At 34.8% G+C, this 27,956-nt stretch overlaps 1 protein-coding gene across 5 annotated transcripts in view; it reads left to right on the top strand.

The window, feature by feature from the left end:
• LOC117317650 (flagellum-associated coiled-coil domain-containing protein 1-like) overlaps window positions 1-27,956 on the top strand; it is a 41,519-nt gene that overhangs the window by 4,480 nt on the left and 9,083 nt on the right. For 2 of the 5 annotated variants that reach the window (XM_033872513.1, XM_033872514.1), the window contains exons 3-7: window positions 17,105-17,215; window positions 24,811-24,922; window positions 25,394-25,506; window positions 25,882-25,905; window positions 26,497-26,590. In XM_033872513.1, the coding sequence (XP_033728404.1) occupies window positions 17,105-17,215; window positions 24,811-24,922; window positions 25,394-25,506; window positions 25,882-25,905; window positions 26,497-26,590 (454 nt within the window). Of the gene's footprint in view, window positions 1-7,167; window positions 7,285-11,384; window positions 11,524-15,472; window positions 16,106-17,104; window positions 17,216-24,810; window positions 24,923-25,393; window positions 25,507-25,881; window positions 25,906-26,496; window positions 26,591-27,956 lie in introns of those variants that run through there. The other 3 variants (XM_033872515.1, XM_033872517.1, XM_033872512.1) reach the window with 3 other exon arrangements.

Genomic DNA, 27,956 nt, shown 5'->3' with positions numbered 1-27,956 from the left:
GTCTTGGCTAGGAGGCAGAATTCAAGCTTCTCTCACTGGGGCAAACGCTCAACTAAAGGCCAAAAGTGACGCATTGTCAAGAGAAAAATTAAGAAGAAAGTTAGTAGAAAGCAGAGAAAAAAATATCCCAAATAAAGTTGCCTCTTACGATCATGCAAGGGGGGCAGCAGGTACAAAACCTACACCCTTAAGCTACGTGTATACGCTAAGATTTATTATAGAAATATCTCAATTAGTGATGGGAATTGGTCAAAATTTCCTGATTAATCATCAGTTTTATTTGTCATTCCAATCACTGATCAATTAAAATTGATTAATTTTTAATTATCTTTCTGCGGATTTAAATTTTTTGTTTTACATTCCTGCAAAACAATTAATTACTTCACCGTTTGGAATTTCCAGTCATCTGGACACTTGTATTTTATGATGAATTGTTATAAGTTTTCCTCAAATGTTATATATTGCCATACAGCTATTATCATAATGACATTTATCATGCTGTAATTTCTGAAGACATTCGATTTAAGATTTCTTATTCGATTAATTGAACAAACACTACAAACAAGTGAAACTCCATGATTACTCAATTAATCAGAACAGCACTAATCCCAATATACTGCTAGCCCAATTATTCTCAGCTTTTGTCCCTTGGCATAAGTAAAAGTTTGTGTCAATATTTATAGATTAAATTTCATGTCTGTCATACTGTAGAGCTATTTACAATGGGATTGTTATCAAATAGCTATTTTCTATTTATAGAATTGTTCTTGCCCTGTGTACTCTCATTATTGGTGAGAAGCTATAGTTTAATATGCAAGCTTGTATATATATTAAGTTGTACTGGAGAAAACGAAAGTAGCAGCACCTTTGAGTGCTGTCTCCAGTCAATTCATGGTTAATCAAGTATTATTTCATTTGACAAAGTGCTTAATAATTGCAGAATTTGACCCAGTTTACCTTTTCTTAATCCATTTATTAACATATTTATGTTTTTTAATAAGCGATTAAGCAAAAGAATACTGGCTATTTCAAACCTCTCAGGAATTCTCAAATAACATTCATAATCGTGAATTATAATTTGATGTTTTATTTTATGATTTAGTATTGAAGACAGGCCAGGCCAAGGCTTTCAAAATTAAGGGCCTTTTATATTAGAAATCTGCATTTCACAGGCAGGTCTAAAAAATTTAAATATGTCCTTAAAAACATGCCATTACGAGTCAAATCCAATTACTTCTATGGTGTTAATTAAAACAAATTGCTTAAAATTCATCTATCAACAGCTCTGACTAGATCATGTATAATTTATGAATTAATAAACGAATTGCCTAACTACAGTATGGCAAATATTCAGAAAAAATAAACCTCTAAATCAATATTAGTTAAAATTATTTAGGATAAATTCAATAAAAGTCTGAAAGTTGAGATTTCTAAAGAATTTGTAGGAAATATGTAAATGTTACTTGATAATAAACATTCGGTATACTATAGTGCAATATATTATGTACATGTGTAATTTATCAGCTTGCAGTTATGCTAAGTGTATAAGCTGTCAATTTTAATCATCGTATATATCATAACAATGATGCCTTCGATCGTCAATAATAACATGATTTAACTACATAATCGTCATTTGAGTAGAGAAATCAACAAATTGCCAGTATATACAAATATACCTTTATGTAGACTGGACATATTTGAGTCCACTTGTGAATTCTATAGTAAATAAGTCATAGCTAAACAGTTTGAATAGTTGTTAAATGTTATATATATGGCATATGTCAATTCATAATATATTTGTTCATCAAATGCAAGCCTAAATCAGAATTTATTTCATTTTCTAAGTTTCAATACACACTGTTTATACATGGAGATATCCTGACAGCATACCTATATTATACGCATGTAGACAGACACATTTATTGCTCTTAATACTTGATTTGAACAGTTTCTTTAAATCACGACTTGCTGAACTATTGGCATACTTTTACTTCAAAGGACCTGACTGTTTATATTGAATTGGTCAATAAAGGTAAGCTATCGAAGTATACTGGGCTCATTGTCAATACAATCCAACTATTTATACAAAGTACTGATACTCTTATTTATCATTAATGTGGAGTGTGTGTCACACCTTAGGATCCTATACATTAATGTGGAGTGTGTGTCACACCTTAGGATCCTATACATTAATGTGGAGTGTTTGTCACACTTTAGGATCCTATACATTAATGTGGAGTGTGGGTCACACCTTAGGATCCTATATGATTAATGTGGAGTGTGTGTCACACCTTAGGATCCTCTACATTAATGTGGAGTATGTGTCACACCTTAGGATCCTATACAGTCATGTGGAGTGTGTGTCACACTTTAGGATCCTATACATTAATGTGGAGTGTGTGTCACACCTTAGGATCCTCTACATTAATGTGGAGTGTGTGTCACACCTTAGGATCCTATACATTAATGTGGAGTGTGTGTCACACCTTAGGATCCTATACATTAATGTGGAGTGTGTGTCACACCTTAGGATCCTATACAGTCATGTGGAGTGTGTGTCACACCTTAGGATCCTATACATTAATGTGGAGAGTGTGTCACACCTTAGGATCCTATACATTAATGTGGAGTGTGTGTCACACCTTAGGATCCTATACATTAATGTGGTGTGTGTGTCACACCTTAGGATCCTATACATTAATGTGGAGTGTGTGTCACACCTTAGGATCCTATACATTAATGTGGAGTGTGTGTCACACCTTAGGATCCTATACATTAATGTGGAGTGTGTGTCACACCTTAGGATCCTATACATTAATGTGGAGTGTGTGTCACACCTTAGGATCCTATACATTAATGTGGAGTGTGTGTCACACCTTAGGATCCTATACATTAATGTGGAGTGTGTGTCACACCTTAGGATCCTATACATTAATGTGGAGTGTGTGTCACACCTTAGGATCCTATACATTAATGTGGAGTGTGTGTCACACCTTAGGATCCTATACATTAATGTGGAGTGTGTGTCACACCTTAGGATCCTATACATTAATGTGGAGTGTGTGTCACACCTTAGGATCCTATACATTAATGTGGAGTATGTGTCACACCTTAGGATCCTATACATTAATGTGGAGTGTGTGTCACACCTTAGGATCCTATACATTAATGTGGAGTGTGTGTCACACCTTAGGATCCTATACATTAATGTGGAGTGTGTGTCACACCTTAGGATCCTATACATTAATGTGGAGTGTGTGTCACACCTTAGGATCCTATACATTAATGTGGAGTGTGTGTCACACCTTAGGATCCTATACATTAATGTGGTGTGTGTGTCACACCTTAGGACTCTATACAGTCATGGGAGTGTGTGTCACACTTAAGGATCCTATACATCAATGTGGAGTGTGTCACACTTTAGGATCCTATACATTAATGTGGAGTGTGTGTCACACCTTAGGATCCTATACATTAATGTGGAGTGTGGGTCACACCTTAGGATCCTATATGATTAATGTGGAGTGTGTGTCACACCTTAGGATCCTATACATTAATGTGGAGTGTGTGTCACACCTTAGGATCCTATACATTAATGTGGTGTGTGTGTCACACCTTAGGACTCTATACATTCATGGGAGTGTGTGTCACACCTTAGGATCCTATACATTAATGTGGAGTGTGTGTCACACTTTAGGATCCTCTACATTAATGTGGAGTGTGTGTCACACCTTAGGATCCTATACATTAATGTGGAGTATGTGTCACACCTTAGGATCCTATACATTAATGTGGAGTGTGTGTCACACATTAGGATCCTATACATTAATGTGGAGTGTGTGTCACACCTTAGGATCCTATACATTAATGTGGAGTGTGTGTCACACCTTAGGATCCTATACATTAATGTGGAGTGTGTGTCACACCTTAGGATCCTATACATTAATGTGGTGTGTGTGTCACACCTTAGGACTCTATACAGTCATGGGAGTGTGTGTCACACTTAAGGATCCTATACATCAATGTGGAGTGTGTCACACCTTAGGATCCTATACATTAATGTGGTGTGTGTGTCACACCTTAGGATCCTATATGATTAATGTGGAGTGTGTGTCACACTTTAGGATCCTATACATTAATGTCGAGTGTGTGTCACACCTTAGGATCCTACACATTAATGTGGTGTGTGTGTCACACCTTAGGACTCTATACATTCATGGGAGTGTGTGTCACACCTTAGGATCCTATACATTAATGTGGAGTGTGTGTCACACCTTAGGATCCTATACATTAATGTGGAGTGTGTGTCACACCTTAGGATCCTATACATTCATGGGAGTGTGTGTCACACCTTAGGATCCTATACATTAATGTGGAGTGTGTGTCACACCTTAGGATCCTATACATTAATGTGGAGTGTGTGTCACACCTTAGGATCCTATACAGTCATGGGAGTGTGTGTCACACCTTAGGATCCTATACATTAATGTGGAGTGTGTGTCACACCTTAGGATCCTATACATTAATGTGGAGTGTGTGTCACACCTTAGGATCCTATACATTAATGTGGTGTGTGTGTCACACCTTGGGATCCTATACATTAATGTGGAGTGTGTGTCACACCTTGGGATCCTGAAATCAATGTGGAGTGTGTGTCACACGTTAGGATCCTATACAGTCATGTGGTGTATAACTGAATGGATATTTTGCCTTGTCAGCTGGTTATGACATTTTCCTGGACGGATTCCATCATTTTATGACCAATCCATTTTAAGATGTAAACCCACCCTAAACTTACTTATTGATAAGATTTCCCAGATTTAGACCAAGGTCCTATTCCAAAAATCAAAAGAAATAAAGGATGGGTATACAATTAAGTTACCATAAAATGTCTTTGTTTTCTGTTTGTTTTAGCTCAATCTTAATTGCTACATGTAAGTCAGGTAATCATAACTGTTGCTTAGTGTATTTATTTTTATCTATCTAGGACAGCAATTATTTTAAAATGTTTTATAGACAGAAAAGATAAATTTTGAAGTTATGATATTTAATGTCAAAATTTTATTGATTTTGTACCCATTGTATTCTAACGAAAAAATTGTAATATTTTTGGATTGATATGAGGCATAAGAATGTGTTACTGACACTTAAAGTAGCGTATTATTGCACCAAACTTTCATATTAATTGTTCAATGTATCAATAATTAATTGCAAATCATTAATTTGCCAAGCTAACTATACTTTTGGGTAGTGTTAAGTTAAAGGCATCAAGAAAGTTCACGGCTCTATCAGATATATTTATGACTTGGAGTTGATAACCACATTCTGTTGAATTTAAATTTCTCTGGAGTTACTGCAGTATTCTAAGCCTTCTAGCTATATATACACTGAAAATCGGTAATATTATCTGAAGTGTACATTGTGGGGTTGTGTATAAGGAACTTGGACCTATTTTCCACTCTGGATGTTTGGAATAATTTTTTGCCCAAAAAGGAAGATTTGTGTATATAGCAGGAAGTTCTTTACGCTCTATAGTGCATGGAATTTTATGCTTTATGCAAATCTATGTGTCATCTATGAAACAGGTTCGAAAATGAAAAAGAGACAAATTGGATTATAATTTTGTAATTTTTATTGAGATTTCATACAAATAGTATCAAACGGCTGTTGGGTAATTTCTATCTTTTAAAAAATTTTAATACATGTACAGTGTAAGAGTATACATAGTACATCTAAGGAAAAAAAATTAGCTGTACAACTTGGTTATAATACAGTCAAACCTTGTTGCCCCAAAGTCAATGGAGCCATGAAAAAACTTTAAATTATTACTATTCAAGGTAACCGAGTATATTTTATATAAAATTCTTATTCTTGGAGCTGAATTTTTGTTCAAATTAATTCTCTAAATTATCAGTGTTTGGGTTAGCAAAATACGATCAAACATTTTGATTCGTGAAATTGTTTTTATATCATGACATGTATAAACAGGTTGTAGAGATTAAAATCTTATGCAAGTTTTATTTTGACCATCGAAGATCCCCTTCCCCCTTTTTGGGACATTATTGATTGATCTTTTGTTGTTAGAGCAGTTATGAAAATGGTTATATTATAATGATGAAATTATTATTTCAAATCCATTTCTGCTGTATTAGATTTCAGATTTTGACTAAGGGTAATTAATCTTAATTGGATATAAAAATTATGTTTGCAAGATGTGGACTGGTTGTCAGGATAATATAATTTCCTTTACCAATTTCTAGACCTGAAATCTAATTAGATCTAAAAGTAAGCTTTAAACTTATGCATAAACCTACATGTTATACGAAATGTTTAAAATTTGATTGTATTTCGCCTGAAAATGCACCTTTGAATTTTCTTTTTTTGTAGTGATCATGTAATATTGTGAAATAAATTACACTTATGTATTTTTAAGATAGTGATAAAGATGATCTGTTAAAGCATATCAGCCATCCGTGAATTGCATAATAGATAGCTGTTTATAAGTTTGTGTATATTAGACTGTAGCCATCTCGACACAATATACCTGCTATTCAGGTATTGATGGACTGACGTATACAGGTATACGTGTGTTAAGTTTATCTCGGCCCTCAATGTTGTCACAAATCATACAGAACTCTCTATATCCGATGCGAAAAACATTGACGCATTAAATGTATTGATATATAGCGGGTTTGAATGGTAGAGGCTGGTACATCCTAACAGTTTTAAAGCTTTAAGTGTATTGATTGGACAGACTCCTTAATTATGTTTGAACATCCAATGTACAGTACTTGTCTCATTATTCTTACGACAGAAATAATTTCTATACTGATTAATGTCATCAGTAGAGAAAGCAAATCTTCAGAACATTCTGGCAGGGACACAGACATATTTCAAACTTGACACGTCCAACTGAGCATATGAGTTACAAATCTTCCGACATTTGCAACAAATAGTGCTTTTTCTTCAGAGAAAGAAAAAGACCTTTTGATGTACATTGTATAAAGCATGTGTGAGATCAAGATTTCAAATCTGTTTATGACATTTTAACAGTTGTGACAATTCGTTTGGAATCTGTGAAACTTAAAGAGCAAAAGGGATTCACAGACATTTCATATTTACCCTTTATGATGTGGATGCGGCTGTTGATATATAATATATATATTCTATTGTGGGAAATAAATCTACATCAGTAATACTATTAGATCCGTGAAGCTAATAGCATATGACTTCATCTGTCATCCAGACAAAAATGTATCAACTCTACCCGTTCTCAGAGTCCAGGTAAGTATAGTGATAATATTCACAATATTTCTGTAATATTGTCAATGTTTGATTTTGTTTTTTAGCAGTTTTGATCTGCTAATATTATTATTGATATATAATTATGAAATATCATAAAAAAATAATTTCTGACTGAGAATTTCAGGTTTTCAACAACACAAATTATGGTAGCACATTTTCATTTGCATCTATGTTGACAATTTCAAAATACTTGAAAAATTATATGAAAATGAAAATTTCAGTCATTTTCTGTGTCTTCTAAAAATAACATCAAATTATAATTGCACATTTTGGAATTTTCTTGTGGTATGCATGATCATACATGTATATATATATAAAATCCTTGAAACATTAGGGACGAGATTCAGGTTCCTTATAATGACAACAATTAACTTAGATATGACTGAAAATGTTATTACATTCATCAAGCCTGAATATTTCAGTTCTAGGACTACATCCAGAGACCTATCAGTCTAAGAGTCAAGGTCAGTCGAGTGTATTGGTTAATCAGTGGGTACTGCACGTTGGGATGGAAACCTATAGGTTTAAAGCAGGGCGACAAAAAAATATAAAAATTAATCCAAGTGGTTTCAGTCACAACATACCCATGCATCACTAGTAAATGGGTAATTTATTGGCCGACTACTTCCGTCTCTATATGCAAGCTAGGCTTCATCAGGACCTGTTGAAGCCTTGTATATAACAGCGAAAGTAGTCCCATGTCCTATCAACAACTCAGGCTATTTAAGGACAGCCTCGATCCCCTGTGTGCGAGATGCATGTATATGATGAGTGAGTTTGTATTTTGGCAGGCTTAAGTATGTTTGTGTTAATATCATTGTGATTGCACGAATGTGATGTTGACTTTATAGTGCCACCTCACTGAAGTATACTGCCGAAGATACCCAGCAGGACACACCACCCGGTCAAATTATACTGATAAGTGGTGAACAAGTTGTAATCAACTCCCAAATACTCAGAGTGCTATATAAGCATGCAGTAACACCTTTTACCATATTCTGCAGTGGGGGCAGCTGAGGTACAATTCTAATGTCCAATACCTACAGGGTATTCTTTTTAAGTTTGCAGGAGTGTATTAATTAAATGGGAAAAAAATCAAGCAAAAATTCTTACCATACAGAGTAATAAATTGTTGCAAAATATGTCCATGACATGCAGAGAATACTGACCCTATAACATATAGCTTTTTAAATTTGATCTTGACCCATATTAAAGATCATTAATATCAGATGAATGACACTGACTCATTGAACCTCTGTCCAACACTCTCTTGAGATTTTTGTGTTGGCATTTATACTGTCACAAGAAACATGAGATTCTGCAATTCGCGTTAAATAACAATTTCTTTAGCTAAAATACCCACCATAAAACTGAAATACACTCTAAAATACCCCCTAATTATAATATCTATGTCATAATTCCCTTACAATTTGTGTATAATTGTGACCAAGATGGATTTCAGAGATTACGATAATGACTTGTTCAGAATTCTTTAATCCAGACGTGCGTAATGTACTTGTAACAGTCTACGCCGCCATATAGAGTTGAGTTTTAAATCACCTACTTTTCAGTTTTACTTATATACATTTCAAAATAATCATTCATAAAAAATGTATAATTCAGAGACAAAAATAATTCTTCTAAAGCCTATTTGCTCATAATCATAACAAAAGTTTGACTTGAATTTATAAACCTTTAATTCCTCTTAGACTATATATATAGCTAGCTGGTGCATATATTAAACATTTAGATTGTTAATGGCTGGAATTACGTTTCATTTAACCAATTATTCTGTGAAAAGTTCGTGGGAAATGAACATTGTAGCTGGTCAAACCAATATCAGGTTCAGTCTGATAAGCATGTATATGAACATATACATCATTTAGAATTTTAACAATTGTTTTGCTGATTTTGTTTTTTCCTATGGATTAAATGTGTGGATTATCAGTTCAGTCTTATAACCATGACAGGAGATACAAAGTAAGTGACTTTATTAGTCAACCTCAATATGGAATTTAGATTTTAATATTCTAATTAGAATAGAATTACCTACTAATGAAATTATGTTAATTGCACATTTTGATGCAGGGGTGCACATTGTTTTTAGCTCACCTGGTCCGAAGGACCAAGGTGAGCTTATGCCATACTGTGGCGTCTGTCGTCCGTCGTCCGTCTGTCGTCCGTCCGTCCGTCAACAATTGACTTATTTGACTTCTTCTTCATAACTGCTGATCGGAATTTCACCAAATTTGGTCAGAAGCATCCCTATGGGTAGGGGACTCAAAATTGTACAAATGATGGGGCTGACCCCCTGGGGGCCTTTGGGGCGGGGCCAAAAGGGGTCAATTTAGCTATTTTGATATAAACAACTTCTTCTCTTAAACCGAGCAATGGATATCGCTCATATTTACTTGGTAGCATCACTACGGGGTGGGGATTCAAAATTGTACAAATGATGGGGCTGACCCCCTGGGGGTCTCTGGGGCGGGACCAAATGAGGTCAATCGGGCTCTATTGATATAAACGACTTCTTCTCTGAAACCGAGTATTAGATATCGCTCATGTTTGCCTGGTAGCATCACTATGTGGTGGGGATTCAAAATTGTACAAATGATGGGGCTGACCCCCCAGGGGCCTGAGGGGCGGCGCCAAATGTGGTCAATTGGGCTCTATTGATATAAACGACTTCTTCTCTGAAACCGAGCATTAGATATCGCTCATATTTGCCTGCAGGTAGCATCACTATGTGGTGGGGATTCAAAATTGTACAAATGATGGGGCTGACCCCCCAGGGGCCTGAGGGGCGGCGCCAAATGTGGTCAATTTGGCTCTATTGATATAAACGACTTCTTCTCTGAAACCGAGCACCGGATATCGTTCATATTTGCCTGGTAGCATCACTATGTCTTGGGGATTCAAAATTGTGCAAATGATGGGGCTGACCCCCCAGGGGCCTGAGGGGTGGGGCCAAATGTGGTCAATTGGGCTCTATTGATATAAACAACTTCTTCTCTGAAACCAAGCAATGGATATCGTTCATATTTGCCTGGTAGCATCACTATTGAGTGGGGACTCAAAATTGTACAAATGGTGAGGCTGACTCCCCGGGCCGCTGAGGGGCGGAGCCAAACAGGGTCAATTTGGCTAAATTGATATAAACAACTTCTTCTATGAAACTAAGCAATGGATATATATATATCGCTCATATTTGCCTGGTAGCATCCCCTTGGGGTAGAGATTCAAAATTGTACAATTGTTGGGGCTGATCCCCGGGGGGCTGAGGGGCAAGGCCAAAAGGGATCAATTTGGCTTAATTGACATTTTTAGAATTACAATAAAAACAATGTTCATGTAACCATATAAAATGCCTGATATATTGACATAGCAATACCAGCGGCACAATTACTTCCCTATAACATATAGCTTTTTAAATTTGATCTTGACCCATATTAAAGATCATTAATATCAGATGAATGACACTGACTCATTGAACCTCTGTCCAACACTCTCTTGAGATTTTTGTGTTGGCATTTATACTGTCACAAGAAACATGAGATTCTGCAATTCGCGTTAAATAACAATTTCTTTAGCTAAAATACCCACCATAAAACTGAAATACACTCTAAAATACCCCCTAATTATAATATCTATGTCATAATTCCCTTACAATTTGTGTATAATTGTGACCAAGATGGATTTCAGAGATTACGATAATGACTTGTTCAGAATTCTTTAATCCAGACGTGCGTAATGTACTTGTAACAGTCTACGCCGCCATATAGAGTTGAGTTTTAAATCACCTACTTTTCAGTTTTACTTATATACATTTCAAAATAATCATTCATAAAAAATGTATAATTCAGAGACAAAAATAATTCTTCTAAAGCCTATTTGCTCATAATCATAACAAAAGTTTGACTTGAATTTATAAACCTTTAATTCCTCTTAGACTATATATATAGCTAGCTGGTGCATATATTAAACATTTAGATTGTTAATGGCTGGAATTACGTTTCATTTAACCAATTATTCTGTGAAAAGTTCGTGGGAAATGAACATTGTAGCTGGTCAAACCAATATCAGGTTCAGTCTGATAAGCATGTATATGAACATACATCATTTAGAATTTTAACAATTGTTTTGCTGATTTTGTTTTTTCCTATGGATTAAATGTGTGGATTATCAGTTCAGTCTTATAACCATGACAGGAGATACAAAGTAAGTGACTTTATTAGTCAACCTCAATATGGAATTTAGATTTTAATATTCTAATTGGAATAAAATTACCTACTAATGAAATTATGTTAATTGCACATTTTGATGCAGGGGTGCACATTGTTTTTTTTATCTAAATATCGTCAGAGTGTCACAGTGTATTGTGAATGTTAGTCTGTGTCAATAGCTTTTACATACAAAAATCATTTTTAATGCCCTTATTTCTTATTTTAGGAAGTTGCCGAACATATGAATACATGTAATTGTTCAATCTTTAAATGAATATGTGATGTTGACCCCTTGCCAGAATGGAACATTCCTTGATGGGGAATTTATTTTAACAGTGATCAAAATGGCAATTACATTAACCTTCATGAAATGTCATAAATTAGTTGAAAATGAAATGTTGTCAGTTAATCAAATATGACAAATCAATAAGCTTTTAAAGAGCAAGGATTATAAGTAGCATAATTCACTTTCCATTCATTTTAATGGCAAAAATAACAACATTTCTCACATTTTGTTGCATTAAAACTAAATGATAACTTTAAAAACAATGTCCCTTTAAAATCATAATTAATGAACATCTAAATTTGCCTCATCTTTCTGGCAATATTTTCAAAAACTATTGACAAAATTTCAAGTATTTAATAATAGATTTAGTATTACATGTATTGGCCATAATCTAACATATTAATAAAGAAATGATCTACTCCTTACTGAATATACACTAATACATTTAGTATTATTAGCTATAATCTAATTATTATTGATAAAGAAATGATCTACTCCTTACTGAATATACACTAATGCATTTAGTATTATTAGCTATAATCTAATTATTATTGATAAAAAATTTGTTGACTCCTTACAGATAATACATTGATCATTGATTGTGAAATCTCCACCTGTTCCCAGCAATAGGACGTCGCCCTACATAGTTAACATTGATTGATGTACCATTAACTGTATAATGCATACGTACTTCAGACTTTTTTTCTACCCTTTTACATCGTTTATATCCTTTAATGAAATAGGTGATAATAGAAGAAAATTGTCATAAAATTAATGGTGTATTGCCACTTAAACAGTATTTTGTTGTTGTGTTCCGAGATTCGGGGCGCTTTGTTACTGGCCTCAAATGATTTACACAAAGGGTGTCTGTTATCTTGTCAACTGGTAATGGATTGGTTTTAATATCGTCTAGAAAATGAATAAGTCTGATAGCTTTGTACCAGGATGTTCCCACCCAACATGTTCCAGGTGTAGTATGGTAAAGTGAAGCCCATGGTAAAGTGAAGCCCATGGAACCATGGTTCACTTTACCATTATGGTATTTTGACCCAGTTCATTTCACCAGGCTTCAAAATATCATGCCATACCGGTCTGATTATTAAAGGTGTTGTAGGTTTCTACACACATGGAATCTTGAGAATCCTGGTAATAGAAATGTTAATACCAAAGTATTTATGGACTGATAGAATGTTACATATTGATTTGGTTGTAAACCCATGCCTGGATATAAGCCCATGAACCCATGTCTTTATTATAATTAGCAGTTCATTGAAATGGTTATCTTAGTTGAGCAACTCGGCTAGAACAAAATTAATGTGGTTACCTCAGTCTAGCAAATGTGGTTACCTCAGTTGAACAAATGTGGTAACCTCATTCTCACAGATGTGGTTACCTCAGTCGAACAAATGTGGTTACCTCAGTCACGCAAATGTGGTTACCTCAGTCAAACAAATGTGGTCACCTCAGTCGAACAAATGTAGTTACCTCAGTCACACAAATGTGGTTACCTCAGTCAAACAAATGTGGTTACCTCAGTCAAGCAAAGGTGGTTACCTCAGTCTAGCAAATGTGGTTACATCAGTCGAACAAATGTGTTTGCCTCAGTAATGAGCAAAATTTTATGTGGTTACCTCAGTTGAGCAAATGTGGTTACCTCAGTCGAACAAATGTGGTTACCTCAGTCGAACAAATGTGGTTACCTCAGTAATGAGCAAATGTAGTTACCTCAGTGGAACAAATGTTGTTTCCTCAGAATAGCAGATGTGGTTAACCTTAGCCAGCAAATGTGTTCACCTCAGTCTTGAAAATGTTGTTACCTCAGTCAAGGTAATATGGTTACCTCAGCCACACAAATGTGGTTACCTCAGCCACACAAATGTGGTTACCTCAGTCGAACATTTGTGGTTACCTCAGACGAACAAATATGGTTACCTCAGTCACACAAATGTGGTTACCTCAGTCACACAAATGTGGTTACCTCAGTCACACAAATGTGGTCACCTCAGCCACACAAATGTGGTTACCTCAGTCACACAAATGTGGTTACCTCATTCTCACAAATGTGGTTACCTCAGTCACACAAATGTGGTTACCTCAGTCTCACAAATGTGGTTACCTCAGTCAAACAAATGTGGTCACCTCAGTCACAAATGTGGTTACCTCAGTCTAGCAAATGTGGTCACCTCAGTCACAAATGTGGTTACCTCAGTCACAAATGTGGTTACCTCAGTCTAGCAAATGTGGTCACCTCAGTCACAAATGTGGTTACCTCAGTCACACAAATGTGGTCACCTCAGTCACACAAATGTGGTTACCTCAGTCACACAAATGTGGTTACCTCAGTCACAAATGTGGTTACCTCAGTCACACAAATGTGGTCACCTCAGTCACAAATGTGGTCACCTCAGTCACACAAATGTGGTTACCTCAGTCACAAATGTGGTCACCTCATTCTCACAGATGTGGTTACCTCAGTCACACAAATGTGGTTACCTCAGTCACACAAATGTGGTTACCTCAGTCACACAAATGTGGTTACCTCAGTCACACAAATGTGGTTACCTCAGTCACACAAATGTGGTTACCTCAGTCACACAAATGTGGTTAACTTAGTCAAGGTGCTGTGTCTGATATTGGGGAATTTTTTTATTTTTGGTTTGTCCTGATATAGGAGCAAAAATAATCACCTCAATAGTTTACACGTACTTGTATTCATAAAACTGAAAAGCTTTGACATTTTCCCTGAGTCATACCTATAATAGTTTATTTAAGAATTGAATTGGATTGGAAAAAAATGTTTATGATTGATATTAATTGTGTATCAAATTGCATGCATATTGGTGATCACGTTGAGTGTAAATAGGGGAAGTACAATGTGTACTAATTGACAAAATACCAATTCTTCAATACATTGTGTATTAGAGCTTACAAAAAACTCTTGAACACTTTTATTATATTTTCTTTAAGTATGCATTCATTATTTTATGTGAAAGGCTGAACACATCATTGATCTAGCAGTCACTGTAAATATGCCAGTGTAAACAGTTTTCACTGGAGATTCCACTGATTAAAAGTCTGGCTCAATGAAAGGCTTTATACTAGAGATCTTCGGAAACTCTATGTTTGGGCAACTTCCATTAAAGTTCATTTACCCAGTGCAGAAAATTTGAAAGGATTTTTAAATGTGTGTGAAATGGCTCGACTCAATTTGGAATTATAATATGTTAATTGGTTGTGTTTTCCCTGTAGTGCCTAGGGATTTGGGTAATGTTGGCACTGTAGAGTTCAATGTTTAAAAGGAAGTTTTTGCCATTTGGTCACTCTGTAATATGTTGTGACATATATTGTAGTGGTTGTGATGTTGTGGCAAGTATTTGTGTGGACTTTTTTGACCAGTGAGGTATGTGGTATGGATATGTTTTTGGTGAGGAACTTAACATGCTGTGAACATGGGATTTATAAAGCTCGATCTTCTTTCTCTTGGATATATTCTGTGACCCAAAATTAGGAATTAATTTTATGTAAAGTTTATCAGTCATAAATAGCTGCAAGTGTTGGAAATGGAAATTACCGATGGCTGTCCAGTGAACTGTGTATTACCTACATGATATAATGTAAAAAAAAAAAAAAAAAGGTTTCGTGAGTTTTCTTTGCAACAGTAGAAATCTAAAAAAAAAAAAAAAAATGAACAGTATTGTAAAGTAACTTTCAACCTGTAGTGAAAATTTATTTCATTGAATCTCAAACTTTTATAATATTGATTCTAAAGCATCATGCTGAAGACATCCTATCCTGTTGTATCACCATGGCAACATGGAGTTGTGGAATCCACTGAATGGATTTTACCTCATGTTAGCAATAACACAAGATCGTTAACTTTTCACACATTTGGTGGAAATCGTTCAGACAAATTGATTAAATATTCACAGCATGTAGAAGTGGAAAAATTACCATTTGTTGTAAATTTGGAAAATCCTCCAAAGTCAAGAGATTTGGTTGAAAATTCTGGAAAATTTTCCGAAAGAGTTGTTAAATTTCCAAGGACTAATGTTGAGACTGAAAATAAATCCTTAACTGCAAGTTTAGAAAAGAACCAAACGACAAATGAATTAAATGAACGATTGACAACATTGCAACAAAAAATTGAAATAAAGCCAAAATCACCCGCAGAGGAAGAAAATGGTGTGTGCAATAGTATCAATGTTTCAGATGGTGAAGTAATTTCTCAGGAATCTGAATCACAGGATATCAAAACTGATGAGGATCCGAGAAAATTACTCGTTAGCTACTTGTAAGTACAAATGTATATCTGTAAGGTCGCATGCCTTGGGTCAGCTACCTCCTGTGAGAAGACTTTTAAAAGATACTTTTTTATACATGTATCATTTAAGCTTGGTTTCCAGGTATTTTCGCTTAATTTTTGTCCTCTGTAAACATTGATATTTATCAATTGTTTTTTACTGGATTTCCTTTAAGTGGTAATAGTTGTGTAAAATAAAACGAAGCTAAATTTTCTCAGATTTAATTTCTATTCACAAAAAGTATGTCTCCCTCATGACCTTGAACATATTGGAAGGTGAAAGGATCCAAACTATCACATGAAATATTTCTTTATGTACACCATTGAAGCAGATATAGCGGTAGTCTGATTGGAAATTCTTTGAAATCAAACAGTAAAGCTGATTAAAGGTGGAGAAATTCATGAGTCATTTTAATTATTAGCTCCCTGCGATGAAGTCCGAGGAATATTATAATTGATATACCTCGACATCAGTGTGCTTAGTTAAAGTTTGATAAACAGTGTTTTGCCAATACTAATGAGGATACAACTTAGGTACAAATGTACATGTATTTGACAAATGTGTTCCTTGTAACAAGACCTTTCTTTTTGTTTGATTTTGGGACCTGCTGACCTTTGACCTACTTTTAAAAGACTTTAATCTTTGTTACAGTATGTTAATGGTATGAGGTTACGGCCTATCATATTTGACATGTGTGCCCCTGTGTGACAAAACCTTTCCATTGGTACTACATCTGGATAAGCTGACCTTGACCATGACCTAGCTTTGACCTACTTTAAAAAACTTATTCTGAATAATAAACCACGTGGCAACTATGTTGTCTTCTGACAAGTTCCTTGTTTTTTTAATCAATAAGCATTTCATAAAGGCATTAAATAATATTATGCTTTGTGAAAGAAAAAGATCCGCAGTTACGTGTGTACCCTGGATAGTGAGGACATTTTTCAAGTAGTGAAACTTATGAATGTTTCTTTTCCAATGTGTTTCAGATCCACCCCTACCACCATGAGGGTTTCATTTCAAAATGGAACAGGATCTCCAGCAAGAATGAATCGTCCTAAAACGGCAGCCTCCATTTTGTCAGGGTCACCTCGCTCCGAGTAAGTTCAGTCAGTTTTATGTAGGAAATTTAATACATTATATACCTAAGGTCTTAATTACAAGGTATACCAACTACTGTACTACTGAACTAAGGTATGATTACAAGGTATACCAACTACTGAACTACTGAACTAAGGTATGATTACAAGGTATACCAACTACTGTACAACTGAACTAAGGTATGATTACAAGGTATACCAACTACTCTACTACTGAACTAAGGTATGATTACAAGGTATACCAACTACTCTACTACTGAACTAAGGTATGATTACAAGGTATACCAACTACTGAACTACTGAACCAAGGTATGATTACAAGGTATACCAACTACTGTACCACTGAACTAAGGTATGATTACAAGGTATACCAACTACTGTACTACTGAACTAAGGTATGATTACAAGGTATACCAACTACTGTACTACTGAACTAAGGTATAATTACAAGGTATACCAGCTACTGTACTACTGAACAAAGGTATGATTACAAGGTATACCAACTACTGTACTACTGAACCAAAGTCTAATTACAAGGTATACCAACTACTGTACTACTGAACCAAAGTCTAATTACAAGGTATACCAGCTACTGTACCACTGAACTAAGGTATGATTACAAGGTATACCAACTACTGTACTACTGAACTAAGGTATAATTACAAGGTATACCAACTACTGTACTACTGAACTAAGGTATAATTACAAGGTATACCAACTACTGTACTACTGAACTAAGGTATAATTACAAGGTATACCAACTACTGAACTACTGAACAAAGGTATGATTACAAGGTATACCAACTACTGTACTACTGAACCAAAGTCTGATTACAAGGTATACCAACTACTGTACTACTGAACTAAGGTATGATTACAAGGTATACCAGCTACTGTACTACTGAACCAAAGTCTGATTACAAGGTATACCAACTACTGTACTACTGAACTTAGGTATGATTACAAGGTATACCAACTACTGTACTAAGGTATGATTACAAGGTATACCAACTACTGTACTACTGAACTAAGGTATGATTACAAGGTATACCAACTACTGTACTACTGAACTAAGGTATGATTACAAGGTATACCAGCTACTGTACTACTGAACCAAAGTCTGATTACAAGGTATACCAACTACTGTACTACTGAACTAAGGTATGATTACAAGGTATACCAGCTACTGTACTACTGAACCAAAGTCTGATTACAAGGTATACCAACTACTGTACTACTGAACTAAGGTATGATTACAAGGTATACCAGCTACTGTACTAAGGTATGATTACAAGGTATACCAACTACTGTACTACTGAACCAAAGTCTGATTACAAGGTATACCAGCTACTGTACTACTGAACCAAAGTCTGATTACAAGGTATACCAACTACTGTACTACTGAACTTAGGTATGATTACAAGGTATACCAACTACTGTACTAAGGTATGATTACAAGGTATACCAACTACTGTACTACTGAACTAAGGTATGATTACAAGGTATACCAACTACTGTACTACTGAACCAAGGTCTAATTACAAGGTATACCAGCTACTGTACTACTGAACCAAAGTCTGATTACAAGGTATACCAACTACTGTACCACTGAACCAAGGTCTGATTACAAGGTATACCAACTACTGTACCACTGAACTAAGGTATGATTACAAGGTATACCAACTACTGTACCACTGTACCAAGGTCTGATTACAAGGTATACCAACTACTGTACTACTGAACTAAGGTATGATTACAAGGTATACCAACTACTGTACCACTGTACTAAGGTCTGATTACAAGGTATACCAACTACTGTACTACTGAACCAAAGTCTAATTACAAGGTATACCAACTACTGAACCACTGAACTAAGGTATGATTACAAGGTATACCAACTACTGTACTACTGAACTAAGGTATGATTACAAGGTATACCAACTACTGTACTACTGAACCAAGGTCTGATTACAAGGTATACCAACTACTGTACTACTGAACTAAGGTATGATTACAAGGTATACCAACTACTGAACTACTGAACTAAGGTCTGATTACAAGGTATACCAACTACTGTACTACTGAACTAAGGTATGATTACAAGGTATACCAACTACTGTACAACTGAACTAAGGTATGATTACAAGGTATACCAACTACTGTACAACTAAACTAAGGTATGATTACAAGGTATACCAACTACTGTGCTACTGAACTAAGGTATGATTACAAGGTATACCAACTACTGTACAACTGAACTAAGGTATGATTACAAGGTATATCCAACTACTGTGCTACTGAACTAAGGTATGATTACAAGGTATACCAGCTACTGTACTACTAAACTAAGGTATGATTACAAGGTATACCAACTACTGTACTACTGAACTAAAGTATGATTACAAGGTATACTAACTACTGTACAACTGAACTAAGGTATGATTACAAGGTATACCAACTACTGTACTACTGAACTAAAGTATGATTACAAGGTATACCAACTACTGTACTACTGAACTAAGGTATGATTACAAGGTATACCAACTACTGTACAACTGAACCAAAGTCTAATTACAAGGTATACCAACTACTGAACTACTGAACTAAGGTATGATTACAAGGTATACCAACTACTGTACTACTAAACTAAGGTATGATTACAAGGTATACCAACTACTGTACTACTGAACTAAAGTATGATTACAAGGTATACTAACTACTGTACAACTGAACTAAGGTATGATTACAAGGTATACCAGCTACTGTACTACTTAACTAAGGTATGATTACAAGGTATACCAGCTACTGTACTACTAAACTAAGGTATGATTACAAGGTATACCAACTACTGAACTACTGAACTAAGGTATGATTACAAGGTATACCAACTACTGTACTACTGAACTAAGGTATGATTACAAGGTATACCAGCTACTGTACTACTAAACTAAGGTATGATTACAAGGTATACCAACTACTGTACTACTGAACTAATGTATGATTACAAGGTATACTAACTACTGTACAACTGAACTAAGGTATGATTACAAGGTATACCAGCTACTGTACTACTTAACTAAGGTATGATTACAAGGTATACCAGCTACTGTACTACTGAACTAAGGTATGATTACAAGGTATACCAACTACTGTACAACTGAACCAAAGTCTAATTACAAGGTATACCAACTACTGAACTACTGAACCAAAGTCTAATTACAAGGTATACCAGCTACTGTACTACTGTACCAAGGTCTGATTACAAGGTATACCAACTACTGTACTACTGAACTAAAGTCTGATTACAAGGTATACCAACTACTGTACTACTGAACCAAGGTCTGATTACAAGGTATACCAACTACTGTACTACTAAACTAAGGTATGATTACAAGGTATACCAACTACTGTACTACTGAACCAAGGTCTGATTACAAGGTATACCAACTACTGTACTACTAAACCAAGGTCTGATTACAAGGTATACCAACTACTGTACTACTGAACCAAGGTCTGATTACAAGGTATACCAACTACTGAACTACTGAACTAAGGTATGATTACAAGGTATACCAACTACTGTACCACTGTATTAAGGTATGATTACAAGGTATACCAGCTACTGTACTACTAAACTAAGGTATGATTACAAGGTATACCAACTACTGTACTACTGAACTAAGGTATGATTACAAGGTATACCAACTACTGTACCACTGAACTAAGGTATGATTACAAGGTATACCAACTACTGTACTACTGAACTAAGGTATGATTACAAGGTATACCGACTACTGTACCACTGAACTAAGGTATGATTACAAGGTATACCAACTACTGTACTACTGAACTAAGGTATGATTACAAGGTATACCAACTACTGTACCACTGAACCAAAGTCTGATTACAAGGTATACCAACTACTGTACTACTGAACTAAGGTATGATTACAAGGTATACCAGCTACTGTACTACTGAACCAAGGTCTTATTACAAGGTATACCAACTACTGAACCAAAGTCTAATTACAAGGTATACCAACTACTGTACTACTGAACCAAAGTCTAATTACAAGGTATACCAACTACTGTGCTACTGAACTAAGGTATGATTACAAGGTATACCAACTACTGTACTACTGAACTAAGGTCTGATTACAAGGTATACCAACTACTGTACTACTGAACTTAGGTATGATTACAAGGTATACCAACTACTGTACAACTGAACCAAGGTCTAATTACAAGGTATACCAACTACTGTGCTCCTGAACTAAGGTATGATTACAAGGTATACCAACTACTGTACAACTGAACCAAGGTCTGATTACAAGGTATACCAGCTACTTTACTACTGAACTAAGGTATGATTACAAGGTATACCAACTACTGAACTAAGGTATGATTACAAGGTATACCAGCTACTGTACTACTGAACTAAGGTATGATTACAAGGTATACCAACTAATGAACTACTAAACTAAGGTATGATTACAAGGTATACCAACTACTGTACTACTGAACTAAGGTCTGATTACAAGGTATACCAACTACTGTACTACTGAACTAAGGTATGATTACAAGGTATACCAACTACTCTACTACTGAATCAGGGTATTTTTGCCAGTGAAATAATTTAGATATTTATCAAGCTAATAAAACTTATATTTTCACTGCGGCGATGAGCAGTGAAATTATAAGATTTTGCAGTGAAAGTATAAGTTTTGCAGTGAAAATATAAGTTTTTTGGTTTTTGACCAATCAGAATGAACCGTAATTTGTATTCACCTCATTGAAACTTGCCAATTTTTCCAAACAAAGTGAAGATAGATATATTGGTTATTTTTCTGTATTTCTGAAATATTCAGACTAGTTTTTGACAAAGTATTCACTTGACGTTAGCTATTCATGCACAGATTCTCTGATAACACCAGAAAATTCAAAATGGCGCCATCAAGTTGACGTGGAGTAATGTCACAAAGAGATGTCATCCTAAATTATGTTACTGATTCCCGCACTTTTTAACACTATTGATTTTCCAATGTTTTAAATTTTGTTTTTAAGCATATGAAATGCAAAAATCAGAAAATTGAATGGTTTTCTGTTTAATATAACATATATTTCACTTGTATTACAAAATATTTTGATATTTTTCACTCGTGCTTCGCACAAAATATCAATATATTCTGTCATACTTGTGAAATATATGCTTTATTTAACGGGAAACCATTCAATATCCTCTCTCTCTCTCTATATATATATACTTAAGCTAGCTTTCCTGACCTTTGGCACATTTCTATCTGATATACCAATATTGTTACAGCTGGATAAACGACATATTCCCTGGTCACTAACCTACATATCTACTACGTATACTTCAACATAATATACTACCATTCCATGTAAAATTGTTTGTATTGACATTTACATAGAAGATATTGCACCGATCTTATACAATTAATGCCTTTTGGTGAGGTTGGTACATGATTTTATTAACCTATGAAATAATATTAAACAACTTTTTTTTGCACAGCTGGTCAATATGACTTTTTATCGGAAATCATGTGACCCTATTTGAGCTAATCAGAAAATGTGAAATTTATATATCATATTTTAATGAATTAATATAAAGATAACATTTTCTTAGAAACACACTGTAATTTTTTGTATCTTTAAAAATAGAAATATTAAGATTTATTTTGTATGATAATAAAATACAAAAAAATATATACAACATGAGAAGAAAGGATATCATTGTTCTAATGATTTAGTACATACATTTGGTATCCATCCTTTACAATATACAAAGGCTTTCTAGACTCATTCAGGGATATGAGGAAAAAATCTCCGTTGAATTGTTCTGCATATTGAAACAAATTCACCAATTTTGAAGTGAAAAAAGTTATTATGAAAATTCTTCACTATAAAGATATTGTCAACTTGTAAGATTCTGAAGTTTGTCTAATTGAGTTTTACCAGAGACATATATACAGAGAGATTAGTAACATCGCTATTTCCCCGTACACATAGTGGCTCCCTTTATTCGTGACCACTCAAGCATATCCCTTATCGAGAGCGTCCTGTCTCCTATCAAACACACGCGAGCGCAGGTAAATCGGGCTATGCGCATGTGTGTATCGTAGTATTGGAACTTATTCGACATGTTCTGGTTAATCCGCCATTACGTCCGACCAAAACATCGTCATTTTAAATACACACAGAAAGCACATCGTTTTATTTTGGCCACTACAAAAGTTACCACATTAACCAAAAACTATCAAACTTATGGGATATAGTCTTATTGATCATGCATATTGTTGTCATTTATCCGTATTTTCGAAAATCCATTGGGTCCTATTCGACATGTCCAAGTTTGTAATTAAGCCGCCATTACGTCAGACCAAAACATCGCCAATTTTAAACGCACACAAAAAGCACATCGTTTTATTTAGGCCACTACAAAAGTTACCACATTAACCAAAAACTATCATACTTATGGGATATAGTCTTATTGATCATGCACATTGTTGTCATTTATCCGTATTTTCGAAAATCCAGTGGGTCCTATTCGACATGTCCAAGTTTGTAATTCAGCCGCCATTACGTCAGACCAAAACATCGTCAATTTTAAACGCACACAAAAAGCACATCGTTTTATTTAGGCCACTACAAAAGTTACCACATTAACCAAAAACTATCATACTTATGGGATATAGTCTTATTGATCATGCACATTGTTGTCATTTATCCGTATTTTCTAAAATCCAGTGGGTCCTATTCGACATGTCCAAGTTTGTAAATAGCCGCCATTACGTCCGACCAAAACATCGTCAATTTTAAACGCACACAAAAAGCACATCGTTTTATTTTGGCCACTACAAAAGTTACCACATTAACCAAAAACTATCAAACTTATGGGATATAGTCTTATTGATCATGCATATTGTTGTCATTTATCCGTATTTTCGAAAAACCCATAGGGACTTTTCGAAAATTGGAGATTCCCGCCGATCTTTCCTGCGTTGTGCTTGACTTTCATACTCAAAATACAAACACTTGGACAGCAAATTGTGATATATTTCATATTGATGACACTTCTGCACTTTGATATTAATAAAATTAAAGCACATAATTGGATCTTGCTGATGATTTCAAATAGAAATTATCGATAATTATGTGTCTGGTTTTCAAGTTTTCTCCAATATGGCGTCTAGTGAAGACTGAACCGAGCGACCGCAAAGGATTGTGGGAAGGTCAGGGGCCACTATGTAAACACAAGGGCAAATAGAGAGCTGCCAATCTCTCTGTATATATGTCTCTGGTTTTACAAAATGGAAGAATATTATCTTTCCAGCTCTATGAAATCAGACACATATATCTTGTATGATTTCACAAACTTATTGCTAGTACTAGAGACATAATAAACAAATAATACAGATTTAATTATACATTGTAGTTTGATCTCAAAATCAATAAGATAATTGGCAAAATAAGAACAAAATACAGAGACATTAGAAAAATTAAAAAGGAGAATAGGACCAGATGTTCCGGAAGGGTAAGCTCATCCCAGAAATAATTATGATATGTTATTTTCAGGTGTGACCGAGTGTTCCAGGTAGAGCATGAGCCGACACGCAGACACAATCTCGAGACGCACATACCCCACAAACGTTCGGCCAAGGCACCACCATGGATGAAGAATGTGGAGGTAAAAAGTTATTTAAAAAACTGTTACATATACATGTATAGTGTTTATATCAATAAGTTTTTAAAGAAAATACATGTAGAATTTTTCTAAGATGAAAAATTAATTGGGTATAGATAATAATAGATGTGCAATTATGACACATTGTACATGCCCATGTTGACAAAAAAGTCCAAAACATGAAATTAGTTATTACTAATCAAAAGTATATGAATACTTCATTCACTAAATATTTTGTGAAAGGGGCAGTAAATCCCATAAAAGCTTCAGTGTTTGGTTGTCACATGGGGAGATTATTTCACAAATAAAAATAAAATAATCACAAGAGGTATATGTGCTATTTGAGAGGAAGCAAGGCTTTTGAACTCATTCAAAGTCTAGCCAAAATATTTTTGTGTTTGAAAATAAATGAAAACACTCTCCAGGATAATAAAAATGATAGTAATTCCAAGTGCTGTTCATCTTTGTTTCAAGCCCCCAATGGTGCCCTGTGTGGTTGCCCCTGGATACCTTCTGTCTCGAAGTAAAAGTAAATTTGCAGTCACAATCAAAGATGAATTTTTTGACCCAGTTGTGGAGGAATCACAGTGAGTATATGTATGAAAGCATAATCATTTTCAATGTTTTAATGTTTTCATGCATTAATTGCCTTAGAATGATGATGTCTCACTAAATAATACGATAAATTAATTGTAAGTCATATTCAAGTCAAGGCATGTATGTATGTCGTAAAATGATATATTTCAGATTAATTAGGTTCTTTGGAAAAGAAAAAAAGAGAGGAAAATCTTGCCATTTAAATTTGTTAATTTGACTTAAAATTATGAATAAATAGATAAATAAATAAAGAAATGTTGTAGTTTATTTTGCAATCTGCCTTGCTCTAGGTTTTAATAGATTTTTTCTCAAAATATAACAGTGTAATTTTGTACTAAATGCTGTATATAATTTCCATTGTTTAGGAAGAAACAAGCAAACAATGAAAGGTAAGTCCTTCCTTAATGTAAGCAGTGCTGAATACATTCATTTAACGATTTTAAGAAATTGAAAATTATTTAAGGCTCTACTATAGCTTAGAAATATACTCCATTATGATGCTACACTTTAAAGTAGTAGATTTTAGATGCTATATGTTTGCACTCAACAAAGTTCCAAACTATCATGCAACTGTAAATATTAGGAGTGTTAATTTCAATCCCTACCAAAATATCAAATATATCTTAAGAACACATAGAGTAGTGAAACATGAATGTTATATTTCTAGCACAGTCAGGCCAGAGGAATAAATATATTTTAATGTCTTAAAAATACAGGCAATTTTCAGTATTATAAATTTTCTGAATACAAATGTATGTCTCAACAAAATTTACTGATACATTTATACCTAACATATATATAAATCCCCATCGCTCATGTCATTGGTGTGGGAGCGACTTTGCAGCAACATCACACGGTAGTTTTAATCCTCATCATTCGACCGTCACTCCCATAGTGTTTGAGTATGGTACCAAATCACTCTCCCAGTGCTGTATATTGATTTAAGTAGTTAACATCTATAAAATCTTGTATGGTTTCAGGGACTCCCTCATCAGTCAACTACAGCAGCAGATATCAGACCTCAGTTTGTACCTGGAAGAGGAACGGCTAAACCATCGACAAACCAAACAGAAGGTAATTAAGAGTAGACAACTCTAAATTATTCCCATGGAAAGACAAGGAAAGTAAGGATAGAGAACTCTTTATTCCTAAGGGAAGACAACTCCTTATTCCTAAGGGAAGACAATTCTTTATTCCTTTGATACAAAAAGTCTAAACTCTTTAAAATTTCTAAGGAAAGACAACTCTGTAATACCCTTATGTATCTGTGTTATGTATTGGTTACTTTTCCTATTATATTCAAGTTTACTTCAAGACTGTAGGTGGAATGGAGGAGGAACTAAATTATTTTTAAAATTAAATTTTGTAAGCCAGTCATATTAATTACTACAAAGGCCAGAATTAAAACCACTATTTGGATTAGAAGATTGTTAAAACTTCGCAAGATTCTGCCTCACTACTACCCCATATATATGTACAGTGGAACTTCGTTAACTCGAACTCGGATAACTCGAATACCCCGCTTAACTCGAAGTACCTCGCCGGTCCCGGCCGAATTCTCTCTTTATCTTAGTAAAAAAAACTCGGAAAATTCGAATTCGGATAACTCGAAAAACTCGGATAATACGAAGTAAAAATTTGGTCCCAACAATAAAAATCCTACTTGAAATGTTCGAATAACTCGAAGTATAATTTTCGTCGATCGGTAGCAAACGCCGACATTTTTTAAGAGCTAAATTCCATTTGTAATACTGAACATATCGGCACTGCTAACCTACATGCTATTATAAGTGTTTCATAAATTCATAAAAGAAATTGTCGGTTGAATCTTATAACAACAAGTCTTGGTGATAAAAAGTACTGCTTTACTTACATCAGGTAATTTCCCAAGGCGGTCGCCGATATCAGTACACACGATAGTCAACAACTCATCTACCCGTTCGCTAAAGCGGAACTAATCTCTGACACACCGGTAGATCTACCCGGCTGATGTTTTTACAGGTGTAGAAATGACACAGTCACCGGCGCCTATTAAATCTTTAAACAGCTGAAACAAGTGCTGTCTATTAAATCGGATAAAACGCCAACTCAGTTACAGTAACATTTTATACGCACATGCGCAGCCCAACTTCCGGTGCTAATACACATGGAAATGGCGTGGTTATCAATAAAAAGTAAGTAGGCCGATCAAACAGTATTTTATATATGTCCAATAAAAGGTAATGGTTCTGTTACGTTTTGTATGCAATCTGTGTTAAACTTAAACGGTTATTTGTTTTGACATTAATAACTTGTTATTTTGTCGAATTCCGTTTTATCGTTTACCTTTTGCAAACATGACTTGCACACCAGATCGTTATTGAAGTGACTAAGTGAAAGAAACTTTATCGTGACTGTATATCGGCAAAACTGCACCAAATTACAAGTGACATAACGAAAC

This window comes from Pecten maximus, chromosome 19 (assembly GCF_902652985.1).
Source record: "Pecten maximus chromosome 19, xPecMax1.1, whole genome shotgun sequence".
In the NCBI taxonomy this organism is placed as follows: domain Eukaryota; kingdom Metazoa; phylum Mollusca; class Bivalvia; order Pectinida; family Pectinidae; genus Pecten; species Pecten maximus.
Note: the sequence above shows the minus strand (reverse complement) of the source record. Positions and strands in the feature narration are given on the sequence as shown.